The 18,802-nt window shown below is 37.7% G+C and overlaps 1 protein-coding gene across 1 annotated transcript; it reads left to right on the top strand.

Moving 5' to 3' along the window:
• Nucleotides 1–17,547: 17,547 nt before the first annotated feature.
• On the top strand, nucleotides 17,548–17,985 carry LOC112095388. The gene has a single exon (XM_024177308.1). It carries the CDS (start codon nucleotides 17,548–17,550, stop codon nucleotides 17,983–17,985), a length of 438 nt encoding a protein of 145 aa, XP_024033076.1.
• Nucleotides 17,986–18,802: the final 817 nt, after the last annotated feature.

The following is an 18,802-nucleotide window of genomic DNA, read 5'->3' on the forward strand; positions in this document are numbered from 1 at the left end:
TTCAACATCCTTACGTTTTGGTAAATCTCTATATAAATCCCTCTTGGTCCTAATAGCCTTTTGAACTTACTCACTCCACCACCAAGTTTCTTTTCCAGGAGGGCCTTTACCTCTAGATTCCCCTAGTACCTCCTTTGCCACTTTTCTCATGCAGCTGGCCATGGCATCCCACATAGTATTTACATCACCTACAAATGACCAAATAGCCTCATCTCACAACTTCTCTTTAAAAGCCAATTGCTTTATTCCCGTCAAATGCCACCAACGAGTTCATGGGAGGTGGTTTATCTTAATCCTTTTATAGCAAAACTTAATGCTCACATCTAAGATCACTAACCTAAGTTGGGTGGCTAGTACTTCTTTAGGAATTATTTTACAATTCTTACATAAAAAACGATATCTATACCTGGTGAGAAAATAATCTATCTGGCTTAAGTTCCTTCCATTCTTAAAAGTTATAAAGTGAGAATCTCTTTTCTTGAAAAATGTGTTTGTTATGATAAAATCATGTCCCAACGCAAATTCCAAAATAGATTTCCCTTCTTCGTTTCGAGCTCCAAAACCAAAACCACCATGGATCCTTTCGAAGTTTTTCCTATCCTTACCAACATGCCCATTGAAATCTCCTCCAATGAAAATGCTATCCTCATTGTCTATACGACACACTAAGTCATTCATGTCTTCTCAGAAGTTGACTTTAGTTTCTGCATCCAATCTTATTTGTGGAGCATAAGCACTAGTTACATAGATGGACTTATTTCCTAGTACCAATTTGAGCATAATAATTCTATTCCCTATTCGCTTAATCTCAACAACGTCATCCTTCACAGTTTTGTCCACTAGAATACCAACTCCATTGTGATTCCTTTCCCAACCTGTATACCATAACTTGTGTCCTATATTTTCAATCTCCTTTGCTTTTTCTCCTGTCCACTTCGTTTTTTGTAAGCATAAAATGTTAATTCTTTTTCTTACCATAACATCTACCAACTCCATAAATTTACTAGTTAAAGAACCTACATTCCAACTACCTAAACGAATTTTCCTATCATGGGCTAGCTCCGCCCCTTGCACACATTCATGAATGTGCAAGGACCCCCCTTGCATATTTTTCACCATATTCGGGGCCCGACATGGTGCATGGGCTCGCTTTTCCCCTACACCCATCCATGAATGTATGAAGACCCTCCTTGCCTATTTAACACTATACCCGGGGCCCGGCATAGTGCGTCGCACATAGGGAACACCCCAACAGATTCTATGAGTGAAATTCATGAGAGTGACTTATTTTTACGCTAGCCGTCAACCTACCGCAACCCTCCTCCTTTACCCGGGCTTGGGACCGGCTATACAAATACAGAGGCAGAGTTTGGGCCTATATATAAGATATCTAAAAATTAGATTGTGTATGTTTTCCCCGGCTAGTAATCCTTTGTTAATTTAGTCATCAGATTTGTTGCTAGTGGATGATGTTGGGACATTTCCATTCTCTGAGCCTCAAGTTAATGCAAAAGACAACGGTAAATGAAATTCCTTTCAATTTCTTTCTTTCTTTCTCTGATTTTTGCAAGTAGAGTTCCTTGGCTAATTTCTACTCTTGATTTTACTTTTCTTGTCACCTGACAAGCATTTCGTTCAATGACTAGTTTCTATTTTACTCTTTTGTTTTCATGTTTCTGGGTTAGGAAGTAACTCTTGTCTATTTTTATTTCTCAATTGAGGACTACTCATCCTCTCTTACCTTGTATTGGTTTGGTTTATATTCTAACAGTACCCCTTAATTTTGAAGAAAGGGCAAAATATTCGGGGTGTTCTATGAGAATACACGCCAAGAATTCTATAACAGCTTTCTTTTCCCTCATAAAATAAAACTGGAAGTGGAACCATTGGCTTACTGTCCTGCCTTATAAAAATTAGTTCTTGCATTGCGATTGTTTTTTGTGTGTATACACTTTTCCGTTTTTCTGTGCATGCCTTCTCTCTTAAAAAACTTGAGTTAGCAATTCATCTAAGTGATCTAGAAAAGGGTTTTAGACATGGTAGAAACCGCGTCTTCCCCTCTCTTCTTCTTCAAGGGCAATGTTCTTTTGGAGAAAACTCCGATTTAAAGTTTCTGGAGTGATTTCCAGAAGGCCTCCGCGAGCTTCTCCAATGACCTTCAGACAAATGAATATTCCAGAGATTAAGGGGTAGACCGTCTATACCTGCTATCCAACAGTTACTGGTTCCATCTTTGCTAGATACCTCTTATTTTGGGACAGAGACTTTTCTTCCAATAACCTTTCCATCTCCAATGGGTTCTCCAGTTTATTTCATAAATGACCACAGCCTTCTTCCATGACTTGCCTGATCACCATGGTTTCCTTCCAAGCAAGACCCTTTGTGCTTCTGTTGTCCTGTCTCTTACTTCTGTGTCTGGCATAAGTTGTTTCTCCCCGAAGTCTCTTCAATTCTCCCCCTATCTTGAAAAAAACTTTGCCCTCCCCATTAGTCTGTTTAATTTGTTCATGAGAATGTTCCATCCAGTCTTCTTGCTGTCCCCTGGAAGTATTATGTTCCTTACACCTCCACCATTTTCAGATATTCCCCTCTTGCATTCGTAAGAACCTCGACAATGACCACATATTGTGAACCGTTAAACTTCTTAAAGCCTTCAACTTTCTCGTTTCCGCAAATGAATTCCAACGTTTGACATATCCACGTTACTGCGTCCAAGTAAACTGAGATAAAAAATCTCGAGTTCCGAAGAAACTCTTCCAATCTCACTGAACCTCCATCGTTGCTTAAAGAAATCCAGTAAAGTTTCGAACCTATTCTAAATTCATGAAAAAACCGGTTTAAGTCTATAACCACCATAGTGATTGTAGTTTTTAGAGGAAAAAAAAATATTCTTTCTTATTATTCGTTTGGTAAAAGACTACTAGTATTTATAGGTAAGCATGACAACACTCTTGCCACTTAATCCCATAATTCTAGTAATAGATAAATCCTAACTTAAGAGATAAGTACTAGCTGTTATGGAGATTTAGGATATCTCCTTATCTCCTTATTTAAAAAACAAATAATCCTAACTGGATAACAATAACTGGAAGTTATCCTAATTTTAATTTCTCTAATTCGACACTCCCCCTCAAGCTGGTACATAGATATCTATCATGCCTAGCTTGGTAATAAGAAATTCATAGTTGGTTCTGAACAACCCCTTAGTAAGAATATCAGCTATTTGTTGTGATGTTGGAACAAACAGCATACAAATAGCTCATGCTTCTATCTTCTCTTTTATGAAGTGCCTGTCGATCTCAACGTGTTTTGTTCTATCATGCTGCACCGGGTTATGAGCAATACTAATAGCAGCCTTGTTGTCACAGTATAGTTTCATAGGCATCTCCATCGGTCGATTTAATTCTTCAAGGATCTTTTGTAACCACAACATCTCACATACTCCTTGAGCCATTGCCCGGTACTCAGCCTCTGCGCTACTTCATGCTACCACGTTCTGTTTCTTGCTTCTCCAAGTGACTAAACTTCCCCATACATAAGTACAGTACCCTGATGTAGATCTTCCGTCTGTAACTGAGCCTGCCCAATCTGCATCTGTGTATGCTTCAATCGTCCTCTGCTCATTCTTCTTGAAGAAAAGTCCTTTTCCTGGAGTACTTTTTAAATATCTCAGAATTCGGTATTCTGTCTCAAGGTGTTCTTCATATGGTGAGTGCATAAACTGACTTACCATACTAACTGCGAATGCAATGTCCGGCCGAGTGTGGGATAAATAAATTAATTTTCCTACCAACTTCTGGTACCGAGTTGTATCTACAGGATTTCCATCCTTAGTATCTCCCAACTTCTGATTAGGATCCATTGGAGTATCAGCCGGTCTACACCCACTCATTCCGGTTTCTTTGAGAAGATCAAGAATGTATTTTCTCTACGAGACAACAGTACCCTTTTCTAAACGAGCCACTTCCATTCCAAGAAAGTATCTTAGAGATCCCAAGTCTTTAATCTCGAACTCTGAAGCCAGCCTTTCCTTTAGCTGATTCATTTCAGTAACATCATCCCCAGTAAGAATAATTTTGTCCACATATACTATCAAAACTGCGATCTTTCCATCATTGGAGTGCTTCGTGAACATAGTGTGATCACTGTGAGCTTTAACATAGCCTTGATTCTTTATAGATCGAGTGAATCGTTCGAACCAAGCTCTTGGAGATTACTTGAGCCCGTAAAGTGATTTCTTTAGCTTACATACCTTGGATCCAAAGTGTTTGTCAAATCCCGGTGGTGGATCCATACACTTCCTCCTCCAAATCTCCATTTAGAAACACATTCTTCACATCTAATTGTTGAAGCGGCCAATCGAGGTTTGCTGCAATTGAAAGGAGTACCCTTACGGTATTTAACTTTGCTACTGGAGCGAAGGTCTCGAGATAATAGATGCCGTAGGTTTGAGTAAAACCTTTAAGCCACCAACCGTGCCTTATACCTTTCGAGAGATCCATCTGAGTTATACTTGATGGTAAACACCCATTTGCACCCCACTGCTGTCTTCCCTCTCGGCAAATCCATCACCTCCCACGTGTGATTTTTCTCAAGAGCACTGATCTCTTCAGAAATAGCCTTTCTCCACTCAGAAACCTATAAAGTCTCCTGTACACTCTTTGGTATCTCCACAGAAGATATATGTGAAGTAAATGCAAAAAACAAAGGAGAAAGATTTTTATAAGATACATAGTTAGACATGGGATGTTTGGTACAAGACCGTACACCCTTGCGAGTAGCAATAGGGACATTAAGATCATCAAAGGACTCAGGACTAGGATTAGAGATAGACTGAACAGGTTGACACTGATCAGATTGATTGGTACCTGGATACTCAGATGAGTTTGGTTCTTCCATTGGTTTGGACTCATGGCTTTGTAGAGGATTAAGACTTTGTTCCTTTGATCTTTGTTTCCTCCTCGAGTAAACCAAGAGTTCTGGACTCTTAGTACTTGTTTTGTCTCTATTGCCTGTGCTACTGCAATCTGGGTTTTCAGTATTTAAAACATCTATTGTTTCGTTCAAAGAATCAGCATTATTTCCATCCTTATTTTCAGGTTGTAAATCCGAGTTTGTTGTAGCCTTATTATTAGGATTATTCGGATGGAAAAAATGGATTGAATCGGTTGATTCTATTTCAAACACATCATTAACTTCTCTTGCATCTTCTCTTGTGTTCTCCCCCTGAAGATGAGTAGTAAAATATGGTTTGGATTCGAAAAACATTACATCCATGGTTACAAACATTTTTTTTGAAATTGGATCAAAGCATTTATATCCTTTTTTAGTAGAAGCATATCCTACAAAAACACATTTTTTAGCCCTAGGATCAAGTTTGCCCCGGTTATGATCATGAATATGGACAAAGGCAGTGCACCCAAATATCTTTAAAGGTAACGTAGATGACAGCCTAGATGTAGGATAGCAACTTAGGAACACTTGTAAAGGCGTTTTGAATTTTAATATCCTAGTGGGCATCCTGTTTATGAGATATGTAACCGTTAGAATAGCTTCACCCCAAAGGTATTTAGGAACTTTATTTGTGAAATGTAAAGCCCTAGCTACTTCCAATAGATGTTTATTTTTGCATTCGGCTATTCCATTTTGTTGAAGGGTATCATTACAAGAGCTTTGGTGAACTATGCCTTTTTCTAAGAAAAATTTTCCTAAGACTTTATTAAAATACTCTTTTCCATTATCACTATGAAAAATTTGAATTTTAGTTTGAAATTGTGTCAACACCATGGTATAAAAATTTCTAAAGACTTCTTCCACATCTGATTTTTCTTTTAGTAGATAAACCCAGCTTACCCTTGTGTGGTCATCTATAAAGGTGACAAACCATTTTTTCCCAGTGGGTGTTGTGATTCGTGAAGGCCCCCAGACATCACTGTGTATTAATGAGAATGGTTTTGAAACTTTAAATGGCTGTGATGGGAATGAGGTACGATGATGTTTAGCTAACTCACAAAATTCACACTGAAATGAGGACATATTTTTATTTCTAAATAAAGTAGGAAATAAATATTTTAAATATTGAAAACTTGGACGGCCTAATCTATAATGCCATAGTATTATTTCATCACTACTAGCAACCAAAATAGATTCAAGACAAGTACTATGTGATGGCTTTCTAGACTCGGTTCTGCCTTCAAAGAAATAGAGTCCATCAATCTCTCTAGCATTGCCAATTGTCCTCCCCGAGGTTAGTTCTTGAAACTCACAATAAGAAGGATAGAAATTAGCTCGACATTCATGATCATGAGTTATTTTGCTTATGGATTGGAGGTTACAAGATAAATTGGGAACATGAAGAACATTATGAAGTGTGATGAAAGGAGAGATTATGACTGATCCTGTCCCCGTCTGCAATTTTGATTTTTTTGTTTCTTGCACATGGTTTATAGGTAGAGAATAGTTTTGAAGAACCAATCATATGATCTGTGGCTCTTGAGTCAATGATCCATGGGCATGACAAATTTGATTTTATACTAGAAAGAGCTGCAGTGAGAAAATTACCCTTTTGAGCAAAATAACAAGAAGGGTTTGAGAATTGTGGAGATTGAAAGAGTTTGTACAGGTGATCTAGTTGTTCCTTTGTGAATTGGGGTATCTCTGAATTGATTTGTTGTTTCTGAGAATCTTCACTCACGGTCGGGAATGCCTTGCTATCACCTGCATTCTTCTTCTTGAAATTCTGGGGCTTGCCATGGAGTTTTCAACATGTCTCTTTTGTATGCCACGGTTTTCTACAGTGATCACACCATGGTTTTTTCTTCTTTTCTCCATTCGAATCAGGTCCTCTAGAGGTCAAAGCCGAGTTTTTTGCTTCCAGGTTGGGCCTCGGTTCTTGATTAGTCAACATCACCTTTCGCCTAGCCTCCTCCCTCCTAACTTCCGAGAATACCTCTCTAATAGATGGTAAAGGCTTTCTGCCCAGCACCCTTCCTCTTACCTCGTCCAAGATTAAGTCCTGCTAAGAACACAAAAACTCGATCATTCTCCTCTCTTTTTTTGTGCCGTACACTATCAGTAGGGCAGTCCCATTCATCTTCATAGCACAAGTATAACTCTTGCCATAATGTGACCATCTCATTGTAGTATGCTGTAACATCCCGATCTCCTTGTTTTGATCGCCATAGCTTCGATTTTAACTCGAAGACTTGTGAGGAGTTTTCCAGATCCGAGTACATATCACGCACTGCTTCCCATACGTCTTTGGCAGTAGGTAAGAAAAGATGCGGCTTTCCAATTGCTGGCTCCATTGAGTTGATAAGCCACGCAATTACCAGTGAATTCTCTAATCGCCATTTTTTCAGGTTAGGGTCGTCTATGGCTGGTTTGCTTACTTCTCCAGTCAGGTGTCCGAGTTTGCCTCTGCTATCAATTGCAAGTTTTACAGACTGAGCCCACTCTAGGTAATTTTTACCATTTAATTTGTGAACGGTAATTTGAAGGAATGAATTCGATGTGGAAAAATCCAGACCACTGTTTATGACAGTGGTCTCAGATTGCACATTCTCTACTGTGACTCCCGAGGAAGACGACTTGCTTGCTCCGGTTATGGCTATTTTAGCCATTAGGGTTTAATGTAGAAGGATATACCCTGGTTTCTGATACCATGTAGTTTTAGAGAGGAACAAAAAATATTCTTTCTTATTATTCGTTTGGTAAAGGACTACTAGTATTTATAGGTAAGCATGACAACACTCCTGCCACTTAATCCCATAATTCTAGTAATAGATAAATCCTAACTTAAGAGATAAGTACTAGCTATTATGGAGATTTAGGATATCTCCTTATCTCCTTATTTAAAAAACAAATAATCCTAACTGGATAACAATAATCAGAAGTTATCCTAATTTTAATTTCTCTAATTCGACACTCCCCCTCAAGCTGGTGCATAGATATCTATCATGCCTAGCTTGGTAATAAGAAATTCATAGTTGGTTATGAACAACCCCTTAGTAAGAATATCAGCTATTTGTTGTGATGTTGGAACAAACGGCATACAAATAGCCCCTGCTTCTATCTTCTCTTTTATGAAGTGTCTGTCGATCTCAATGTGTTTTGTTCTATCATGCTGCACTGGGTTATGGGCAATACTAATAGCAGCCTTGTTATCACAGTATAGTTTCATAGGCATCTCCATCGGTCGATTTAATTCTTCAAGGATCTTTTTTAACCACAACATCTCACATACTCCTTGCGCCATTACCCGGTACTCAGCCTCTTAACCACCATAGTGATTGTAGTTTTTAGAGAGCAAAAAAAAAATATTCTTTCTTATTATTCGTTTGGTAAAAGACTACTAGTATTTGTAGGTAAGCATGACAACACTCCTGCCACTTAATCCCATAATTCTAGTAATAGATAAATCCTAACTTAAGAGATAAGTACTAGCTATTAAGGAGATTTAAGATATCTCCTTATCTCCTTATTTAAAAAACAAATAACTAGATAACAATAATTGGAAGTTATCCTAATTTTAATTTCTCTAATTCGAGTGATAATAAAAGAAACCAAATCTACGACCCTCAGAATTCTAGAGAGAAGGGAGAGCTTCTCTCTCTAGGCAGTGAGATGTAGTTCCCCCTTTTGTTGCTTTTGACTCGCATAAAAGTCAATAGGTGTGATCATACCTATTAGAACTTTGCAGTTATGCGTTCTTGGACAGGAATAATACTAGGATGACCTTTTTGTTAACCGACCTTTTTGTTAACCGTATTAAGTCCTTGAGCTTTACTTTAGTTTATTTTATTTCTTTCTTTATTTTGCATTTTTCTTTGTCTTTTTTTTTTCAAGGTCTAAAAGGTTCCAAGAAAAAACAAATGAAACACTTATTGGCAGTTTAATGACGTGTCCTTTTTTCAAAGATAAAGATTTATTAATAAAAGAATAAAAAATAAAAAACAATTGTAGGGAGAATAAAAAAAAAAAACCAATGGTAGGAAAAAAAAAACAGAGAAAATTATATCGGAAAGCAAACAATTTCAACGGTCTCAACGGTCTCATTTTCGTTTCTTTTCAACGTGTACAATTGAATATATTTTCTCTCCTCAAAAGATCGTACACAGCTCCACTACAGGTATCACTCCCTCACGCAATTTCGTTTCTTTGTCTATAGTTTGCAGATTTTTTTCCCTTGATAAAACGTCTGTTTCTGAACCTTTTTTTTTTTTTTATCCTAATTTTCTCAAGAAATTCTCAAGGAAAAACACTTTTTGATCGCAATACCCAACGCGAGTCTATCAACTCTTAACCCCACTACAGGTACTCGCGTACTTTCGTTTCTTGCAGATTTTTTTTTCCTTCATAGTACTTCTGTGTCTGAACATTTTTTTTTTTTTAATTTTTTGAAGAAAATTCTCAAGAACACTTTTCGATCGCAATACCCAACGCTAGTCTCTCAACTCTTAACCCCACTACAGGTACTCTCTCACGTACTTTCGTTTCTTTCCTTATAGCTTGCAGATTTTTTTTTTTCCTTTATTTTCTCAACAATTCTCAAAGAAAGGTTCTTTTTTCTTTGAATTGGATATTTTACGCAAGTTTTCTTTTATGTGATTCCTCATTTTGATTTTCTTTTATGTTCCGATATCTCTGACGTTGCCCCCTTGCCCGTAAATGAGTACTGCAATCATGGGCCAAGCCCTTAGTCCGAGTAAAAATGCAATTCTTAATTCAGCGATTGTTTCCACATTGTTTCCTGTGGAAACTTTTTCTTGGAAGCAATTTTCCGGGGAAAAGGTCTCCTGTACTTCCGCCTTAATGTGATTCCTATATATGTTTAGAAAAAACTGCAACATTTTAGGGTTATATTTTTAACTATAATTATGCTTTTTATCTTCTTTTTGTTTTGAGAATTATCATCTTTCATCATATCTGAAGGTTCAAATGGGCGAATCAGCCCCACTGTCTTTGTCTATCTGTGTTTCTGCTTTGGTGCTTGTAATTGATCTTCAATGAAAAGGCTTTTCTTTTAAAAAAATAAAAATAAAGAAAGCCTGCAATCAATAAATATCTCTGTATATTGTGCACTGACTCATTTCAAATAGTAATACGTCATTGTGAAAGGAAAAAAGGCCCAGTTTTCAGTCTCAGTTGTATAATTTTAATATGGACTGAACATGCATTATCAAATTTGGTGCAAAGAAAACAATTAAACAAACAAATACATTAAGTGCAACCTTTATCATTTTTCGGGATTCCTCAAGTTATCATGAGATTCAAGTTCTTTTACCAAGTTCTTTCTAGTGCCAATTCTTAGCATCTGGTCATTATTGTATTTGTCAAAATAGCAATTGCCAATGCTTTCTGGGATTCCTTTTGTTCTCTCTTTTCTTGTTGTTTTTCTTTTTCGTTTTTGCTTTGAGGATTCCTCGTCCTCTTTACTTGTAATTGATGATTATTTGTTGATTATCAAGGAAAGGCTTTTTCTTATTAAAAAAGAAAAAAAAAAAGGGAAAAAAAAAACAGTAGCAATTGGATGTGGTGTTGAAAACTCTTGGAATTTTAATACATGGGTGCTGGCATATCATCCTTAAATGGGTTTTGAATGTGGTGTTGAAAACACTTGGAATTTTAGTACATGGGTGCTGGCAATCATCCTTAGTGGGCTTTTTAATTACTTTTTTTGAGACCTTGTTATGTAGCTTTATTTGAATTGAAATAACAAAGATAAATTTTATGTTTAGGCTATGGATCACAGATCTCAATTAGGGCAGAACCGTTATGTTCAGGCTATGGATCACAGATCTCAATTAGGGCAGAACTGTGTATTCAGACAAGCGCTTGCTTATTTGGGAAAGAATGACGAAAAGGCTGCTGGAACATCGGCTACAACCCATAGAAGTGAAGAAAAGAAGCAACAAGGAGAGGAAGCCTTGGAATATTTTGCTCTGGAAAGGAAGGTTAAAATTTTGGAGGTGGAGACTTTACGCGATGCTATGGGTCTACTTCAATTGTTGGAAAAGTCTGAGCTGCAAGAGGAGCCTGCAAACGTGATAAGAAGCTATTTCCTTGGAAAACAGACCTCATCCACTCCAACGGTTAGTGATGGTCTAGTTGGCATAGCTTCTGATTCAAAGAAGAGAATGGACCTTTACAAGGGCATGGCAGATTACAAAGAGTCCAATGGTCTTCACCCCTTGGCGAACCAGCTTGCTCTACTACTGTTTTTGAAGAAGTATAAAGATTGGGGCTTGGATGGCACGGAAGTGTTACTGGCACTTTGCAAGTATGAGGGAGACAACAAAATCTTGGAATTGCCACTTGTAAAGAAATTCCTAGAGGACCTACGGGAGCAGGGCCTCATTGATCGAAACAAGCGTAATAAGGAGTTAGACGAAGTAGCATCATTGCTTGAATACTTGGCCAACGAAGTGCGTTCCCTGAAGTCTTAGGCTTTACATATGATATGCAGTAAGAACTTGTTGATTGTTGGAAGTATTTTCATTGTTTCTGCAAACTTTTCGGTTAGTCCTTGGTTTTCTGAGTTGGCTCTTCTTTAGTCCTTGTTTTGGCAGTTGATTCTTGTTTGGTAAGATGTAGGAATTGAGAAGTCAGTTAAACTGTTCAAGGAGAAGTCAGTAAAACTACTTCATTTTCCAGCAAAATTGTACAGACTGGATTATACTAGATCAATATAGTAAAGTAGTGGATTTTATTTCATTTTTGGGTTAATTGGTACATGTAACCATTATTCGTTTTCCTCGGGTAAAGAATTTAAATCACAAAGAATTTCAATAAAAAAGAAAAAATTCTCGTCAATATTTGTATCAAAACTTAAATCATGATTCAAATAACAGGCCCTTTATGTTTTTGGCCCGACTAAATATATATATTAATATATTTAGATTGACAAATTTCACGTCAATTATTACAGTTTTTTGCCCACTTGAAGGAAAGACAGGTCACTACTGTTATTTTTTTAGGGCGAGGAATTTTTTTGGCCCTCGACTAGAAAGGAAAATATTGTTTTATTGACATTCTTTTAAGGGAAATTTTCATTTAAAATAAGAATTAAACAATACAATGCAATGCTAATGACTTATCATAACGACGTACGTACATTTGAGGTCCGAAAACAGGAGATGACCACGGCACATTATAAACGAGCACTTTTAAGACTCAAATTGAAAAAGCTCCTCTCACCAAGATAAACTTCCGAGTTCTGGAAGAACAGAATACCAACTCCCATATAGAAGGGAGAAAAGCAATATGACATACCTAAAGACTCACAATATCAGTAAAAGACTTAATTAGGCGGGATACACAATTAAAGCTGAAAGGTGAAAACCACCTCTTTTATTACAAAATAAAGTTGAACACACGCCTGCGACCAATACTTAAGAAATGGCGACAACAACGCCTTTATTACACACCAAACACAAAACCAGAAACTTAAACAAGAGACACCCAAAATACATCGATTGAATTTTCGAGAAACAGCAGACCGCCACCAAGAAAGAACGAGAGAGTTACAACAAACCAAGCGATATGAGAAGATACTAACAATGGAGCCAAGCCACAGTTTCCTTCCGCCGCCCTAAGGAAAGGAGAATTGAAGCATCCATACAACACCGAAGCTCCCATCTGCCTCCAAGCCACGAGGATGACCGCAACCACTCCCACCACCGTCTTAGACCGTCGAGCCGCATAGAAGCCCCATCTAAAGGAGCATGATATTGAGAAGACCCATCCACAAGGGCTTCATACTCGCTAGTGCACGGTTGCATAAAGCGTTGGCCTCCAAAATTTGTTAGAAAAAGCCTCCCTACCATATCTCCCTCCCAAAGCGATGGATTTTTTTTTAGGGCCTCATGTAAAGAATGCCGAAAAGAAGCTAGTTAAGTTATTTAGTTTAATTTGATTTTTCAAAATATCAAACCGTCTAAACCGTCTAAAAAAATTATTTTTATTTGATAGGTGAAACATTCAATATAAAACAATTATTTTGATTGAGACTTTTTTAGAACCGGCCCTAGAGAGAACGAGAAAAAGAGAAAAGGAGAGAGTGAGTCGGCCGGAATTCTGGGACCGCCTCTGGGTATGTTACCGGGTTTCTGACCTTGAAACTTGGTTCTCGGATTCATCTTGTCGTCGTCTTCTACGTGTGGTGGCAGTTTGTAGAGTGGTGCTTTTGTTGGAGTAGATTTGACATGCTTTAGATGTGGGGTGCCGTTCGTTTGGGTTGTTGATAGTAGGAATTCACAGTAACTAGACGTGAAAAATCTCATTTTTACAGTCAAATTAAAAAAATAGTAGGAAAAATTAGTCATTTTTTTTCAATGTACATGGAATTTTCCCCCTTTGTTTCTCTCTCTTTCAGGTTGCTATCATGTGGAATTTTGAATTCTGAGTATTGAATTGTGATGTGCAGCGTAAAAATGTTGGTTTGTTAGAAATGTCTACACTTTGGAATGGAAAATTTTTGTTTAGGTTATGGAATTTCCATGTTATGATGAACTGGATTGTCCATTTATGTTGCAAGCAGATTAGACTAAGTGGATGATCTTGGATGCTTCTTTTTTTCTCGGACTTGCTTTCCGTTTCAGGAACTACATCCAAAGAAAACACCTTTAGTGAGACCTTTACGGCAACCAAATTACATTACAGGTTTGTTTCTCAATTTTGTTTCCCAGGACTTAATACATTAAGTGTTTATTTATTTATTTATGATTTAATATATTGGTTTCCTTGAACATCAGTTCGGTTCTAAAGTTTGAAGATTTCTTGGACAGTATCTAATGAGAGAGCAAGGAAGAGAGAAGTTAGAACTTTAGAAGAGTAAATAGACCTTTGTTTTCCCCAAGAGCACACTGGATCTTCTCAAAAAAATTCTATTCTCTACGTTTTTTTTTTCTTTTTAAGAAGTGTTATATATCCAGCTGATGTACTGCTTTCCCATAACCAAAATTTGGCGGATTTTTTTTTCTTTCGTTGCTATTCCTCCTATGAATCTATTAAAGTGATAATATTTCATTATTGTTGACCTGATTGACTTTAGCTAGGAACTCCAGAATAGTTATACGACGAATCAAGAGTCGTGTCAGTGTGTAGATTTTGAGGTATCTTAGTGATCCAGGCATTCTACTAATAACATTGATCGGAGGCTGTATTTGAAATCCCCGAGTGGTTAAAGCTCTAGCTTCCGTAGCCATAGAGTCGCCTTACGCCTTTGAAACGTTTGTGGAAGTTAGAATTATTCTTGGTTGTTGGAAACTCAATTCTTCAAATTTATTGTCTTCTAGTAGAATATAAGTTAACAAATTTGTGCATTACATATTGTTGCTTGCTCTTGTGAATATTAGTTCTATCCTGAACTTGACAAAATGCAATTATCTATCATACCTATATGTGCATTGCACATTGTTTATGTTGAACTCTCAAGCTAACCTTGTTTGCATTTGCAGCCACAAAACTTTCTATCTCCTGCAGCATTATTGATGCGATATCGTCTACAAATCGGAGTTATCATTTGACGCCCTTAAGACATCAGTGGGGAGTAGTAACGTATCATATGAATGTAGGTTCTTCCCACATGATAATTTCTGGTTGTTGGGTTGGACCTGATGTTGATGACGGTTGCGGGGGGGGGGGGCGAGAGGATACATAGAAGCTTTTATTAACCTCATTATTTTATTTTTTTTATTTTTTGTTGAGGGATTTTTTTTTTTTTTTTTCAAGCAGATATATGTTTTGTACACCTTCCATGCCAAAAGAAAAATTCAAATGTGAAAAGGTGTTATAAATCACGATTCATGAGTATCAAGAAGAAGAAAACGAATGTAATCTGAAGAATTGTGTATTGATTCGAGAGACTTTAATGTACAGCATTAGCTAGCCATAAATAGCTGAATTAACTTCTGACTAACCAAGACTATATCCACTAAGATGTTTACACGTGTATACATCTCTAACAAATTCTAATAGAAAACTTAACAGAAAAGCTTCTTCAACAAGACTTAATTAGCTTCCCTAATTGCTCCCTTAAAACTGTAACACCCTGAAGAATTATATGAGATTAATAAAAGTAATTGAGATTATTAGTGTGCCTAATCTGATTTAATTAATTGAGTTTTAATTAATAAATATTTCTGACACGTGTGAGTTTAAATAATTTCAAGGTATTTAAATATTCTCAGTAATTTTTTATTTTAACCCAGAAATGTATATGGGCGCATTTCTAAACCGTTTCCTTTAAATGTTAGTACCAGTCTATTTTCTTTTCTTTTTCTTTTTCTTTTCTTTCTTTTCTTTCTTTTTCTTTTCCTTCCTTCCTTCCCGTGCACCCTTCTCTCTCACTCTCTCGTTCTCTCACACTCTCTCTCTCTTCCTTTTTTGCTTCAAATCAACTGAATTTCGAACCAAAGGAAAGTTTCAAGAAGTTTCAACATCAAAAGAAGGATTCAAGGTAAGATTTCTGAAAAACCTCTCTTGAAATCCTAAGTTTTCGGATTTAAGACTCATTTTTTGTTCGAAATAGATTTTGATAGTTTTTGAGTAAAACATTGGTAAAAATTGGAGATCTTGGGTTCTTTGGACTTGTTTCAGGACCTAGAACCCAGATCTAGTAGTTGTCCCTTGAAATATTTTGATTTGGGACTGAGATTGTAGGTTTTCAGACTGGTTTCTGCGAGCTTCTCTCGCGCAGCTGGTGCCACCAGTCGACCTGTCCGGTCGACCGGATCACATGGTAACCGGTCGACCGGTGCTGTCGACCGGATTGCATTGGCCTGACCGGTCGACCTGTCCGGTCGACCGAATTGTACACCACAGGTCGACCGGTGGTGATGCACTGTTCTGTCACCGGTTGACACAGGGTCTAACCCTGTTTGGCGTGAAATTCCTGTTTTGACCCCTGTTTTTTGGAAGAACCCAAATTAGCTTCATTTGGGGACTTGAGATGAATGGATTAGCATCTTTAATCCTTGATTTGAGATTGAAAACCCTTAGAATGATAATTTAAAATATGAAAATGGATTAGGGCACACTAATTGGAAACCTTGGTATCTAATTGAGATTGGATTGCTTTAGGAATGAGAATTAATCCTAAAGTGTTGTCTTGCATAAGTGATCGCTGAGGATTCAGACTGGAGGGGCTTGAGGAAGTGGAAGCCGGAAAAAGGTAACGCTAGTCCCAGCTTTGATAGTGTGAGGTAGGATTTCTATCCCTTTTCCTTGTGAGCCTGATTTCAAAAGAATTTTGGCCTTGGAAATGTTTTAAAGAAAGAGGTTGGTTTGCGAAAGAAAAACTCTTTGAAAACCGTGGCTTGTTTAGTTTATGGAATCCATGGCTTGTCCTGTATGGAATCCATAGCTTGTCTAGTCATGGAACCTCATGGCTTGCCCAGTCATGGGGCCCGCGGCTTGAGTAGTTCGTGGGGTCATAATAACGAATTCAGAAAGTTAATGAATGATTTTTTAAACTAAGAGATCTTAAGAACTGGTAAGAGAGTCTATTGCTGTAAGCCTAGATAGGATGCGGATAGTGCATCCTCGGAGGCAGAACCCGAAACTCGGTCCGGGTAGGCGAGGCACTTGGTTCGGTAAGTAATATGTACTAATTACTTGCTGAAGCCTGTAATATGGAGATTTTACATGTATTTCCTTTGAGAAAAAGGATGTGAGGTTCCAGCTGTTTGTTGAAACTGAATGTCTATTTATTCATTTACCCATTTATTTATTTACTCGCACATTTATATATTCATATATTTTTAAGTCATTTCAAATTATTCCTACTGGGCCTTTCGCTCACGTTTTATGTTTTAAATGTATTAAATCCCTCCCAGGAGATTCTAGGAGCGGTGCATAGTAGCCGGATATTTGCTACGGAGTAGCTGAGTGTTGCTGCTGTAGGGACAAGAGAGGATTGTGTTCATCCTCTAACATAAAATTTAAGGAATTGAGAATTCTGTAAACTCTAGAAATATTTGGATTAACTAGACTGTGGTTAATGTCTGTTGTAATTGACTATTTACATGTCCATGTATGTACGATACTGTATGTCCTGTGGGGTGGAGCTCTGTGTGTTGTCAGAGGCTCGGGATTCTCTAATTTAGTTATATTTTAATGGAGTTAAGTGGGGCTCATCTGGTAATCTGCTTTATTAATCCATAATCGAGCTCCACGTCACCCACCCCGTTTGGGGGGCGTGACAGAGTGGTATCAGAGCCCTAGGTTAAGAAACCTCAGGATTGTACATACATGTGTGACATCAATAATCCACTGAACAGTCTAGTTTTATTTCAATTAAAGGAAATGGTGCCTCGCCGTAGACCAGCTAATCAACCAGCATAACAGAATCAGGGATATCTGGATGCCATGTATGGTGCCTTTCAAGGCATGGCCACTAGAGCTCAAAACAAGCGGCCGGTTGGGGATAGGAAGCAGGGTTACTTCTGAGAATTTAGGCATGCGCCTATCCCCTCGTTTAATAGTGAGGGAGGACCCCAGGAAGCAGAGTTCTAGTTTGACTCCATAGTTAAGCACTTGAGTACTATGGAAGTCCCAGATGAATACTTGGTGGAATTTGCGGTATACAAGATGGGGGGCTTAGCAAATACTTGGTGGAAACAGGTCAAGAGAAGAATAGATGTTGCAGGACTGACTTGGGAACAGTTTGAGACACTGTTCAATGAGCAGTATTTCCCTCAGAGTTATAGGGATGAAAAAGCGCTGGAATTCATGTCTCTGCTGCAAGGTGACATGTCTGTAAGGGAGTATGAGGCCAAGTTTAATGACCTATCCCGGTTTGTGCCATCTTTGATAGAATCTGAACACCTTAGATGTCTTAAGTTTGAGAAGGGCCTCAAGAACTCTGTGAGGAGATCATTGGTGGCTTTGAGAATTCAGAATTTCTGGGATTTGGTGGCTGCTGCTACTAGGGTGGAGCAGGATAACATAGCCTATCACCAAAGTAAAGAACTAGTTGGATGAGTTTCAGCCTCTGGCGGACCATCTGTTTCCGGCGGGCCACAGCGGAGTGGTAGAAGGAACTGCAACCAAGGACAGCCTGGTGGGGGAGTGACTAGCAGTGGTAGTAGTTCGTCAGGAAGTGACAAAATTGCTCCATATGGGCCCAAGTGTCACCATTGTGGGCAGGTAGGCCATATTAGGAGGAATTGTCCTAATCGGCCGCCTGCTTAACAAGCCCAAAGTGACGCTTCATACAGTCAGGAGGGGCCACCACAGTATATGCCACCATATCAGCCACAACAGATGCCATACCCTCCTGTGCCAACTTATTAACCACCTCAGTATACACAATTTCTGTTGGGAATAGTGTCCTAGAAGCATGAGATGTAAAAGGATATTTATTATTTATTTAATAAAATAGTTTATTCATCATTTTATGTGCATATATTTATGAATATTTTATGAATATCAAATAAAATTCCTTGATTATTTATGTAACCTTAAACATGGTATGTAAGTGTTGTATACGAGAGGATAATGTTTAAGGATAATAATCAAAAGTAATTGTTCATAATGAATTTAATTAAAGTTCAGAATCTTTAATTAAAACATTATTAATACATGTCATTCCCATTTAGAATGGAACGGTGTTATCCGCACTGTTAATATGACGAGATATTGAATGAGTGTATTTCGCATAATGAGATTATGTGGAACATGGACGCAGACACAATATGAATTTCTAATAATTTTCGTTAAGCGTAGAAATTCTAATTGAGTCTACCGATGGTCATATATAGGATGACCTTAATCCTGAGTTCTTAACAAACTCCTATTT

The sequence above is a fragment of the Morus notabilis genome, unplaced genomic scaffold (genome assembly GCF_000414095.1).
Source record: "Morus notabilis unplaced genomic scaffold, ASM41409v2 Scaffold186, whole genome shotgun sequence".
NCBI lineage: Eukaryota > Viridiplantae > Streptophyta > Magnoliopsida > Rosales > Moraceae > Morus > Morus notabilis.

Excerpts from the sequence above, each read along its gene's own strand:
- LOC112095388 (XM_024177308.1), top strand. The coding sequence starts at position 17,548 with ATGGAAGTCCCAGATGAATACTTGGTGGAATTTGCGGTATACAAGATG.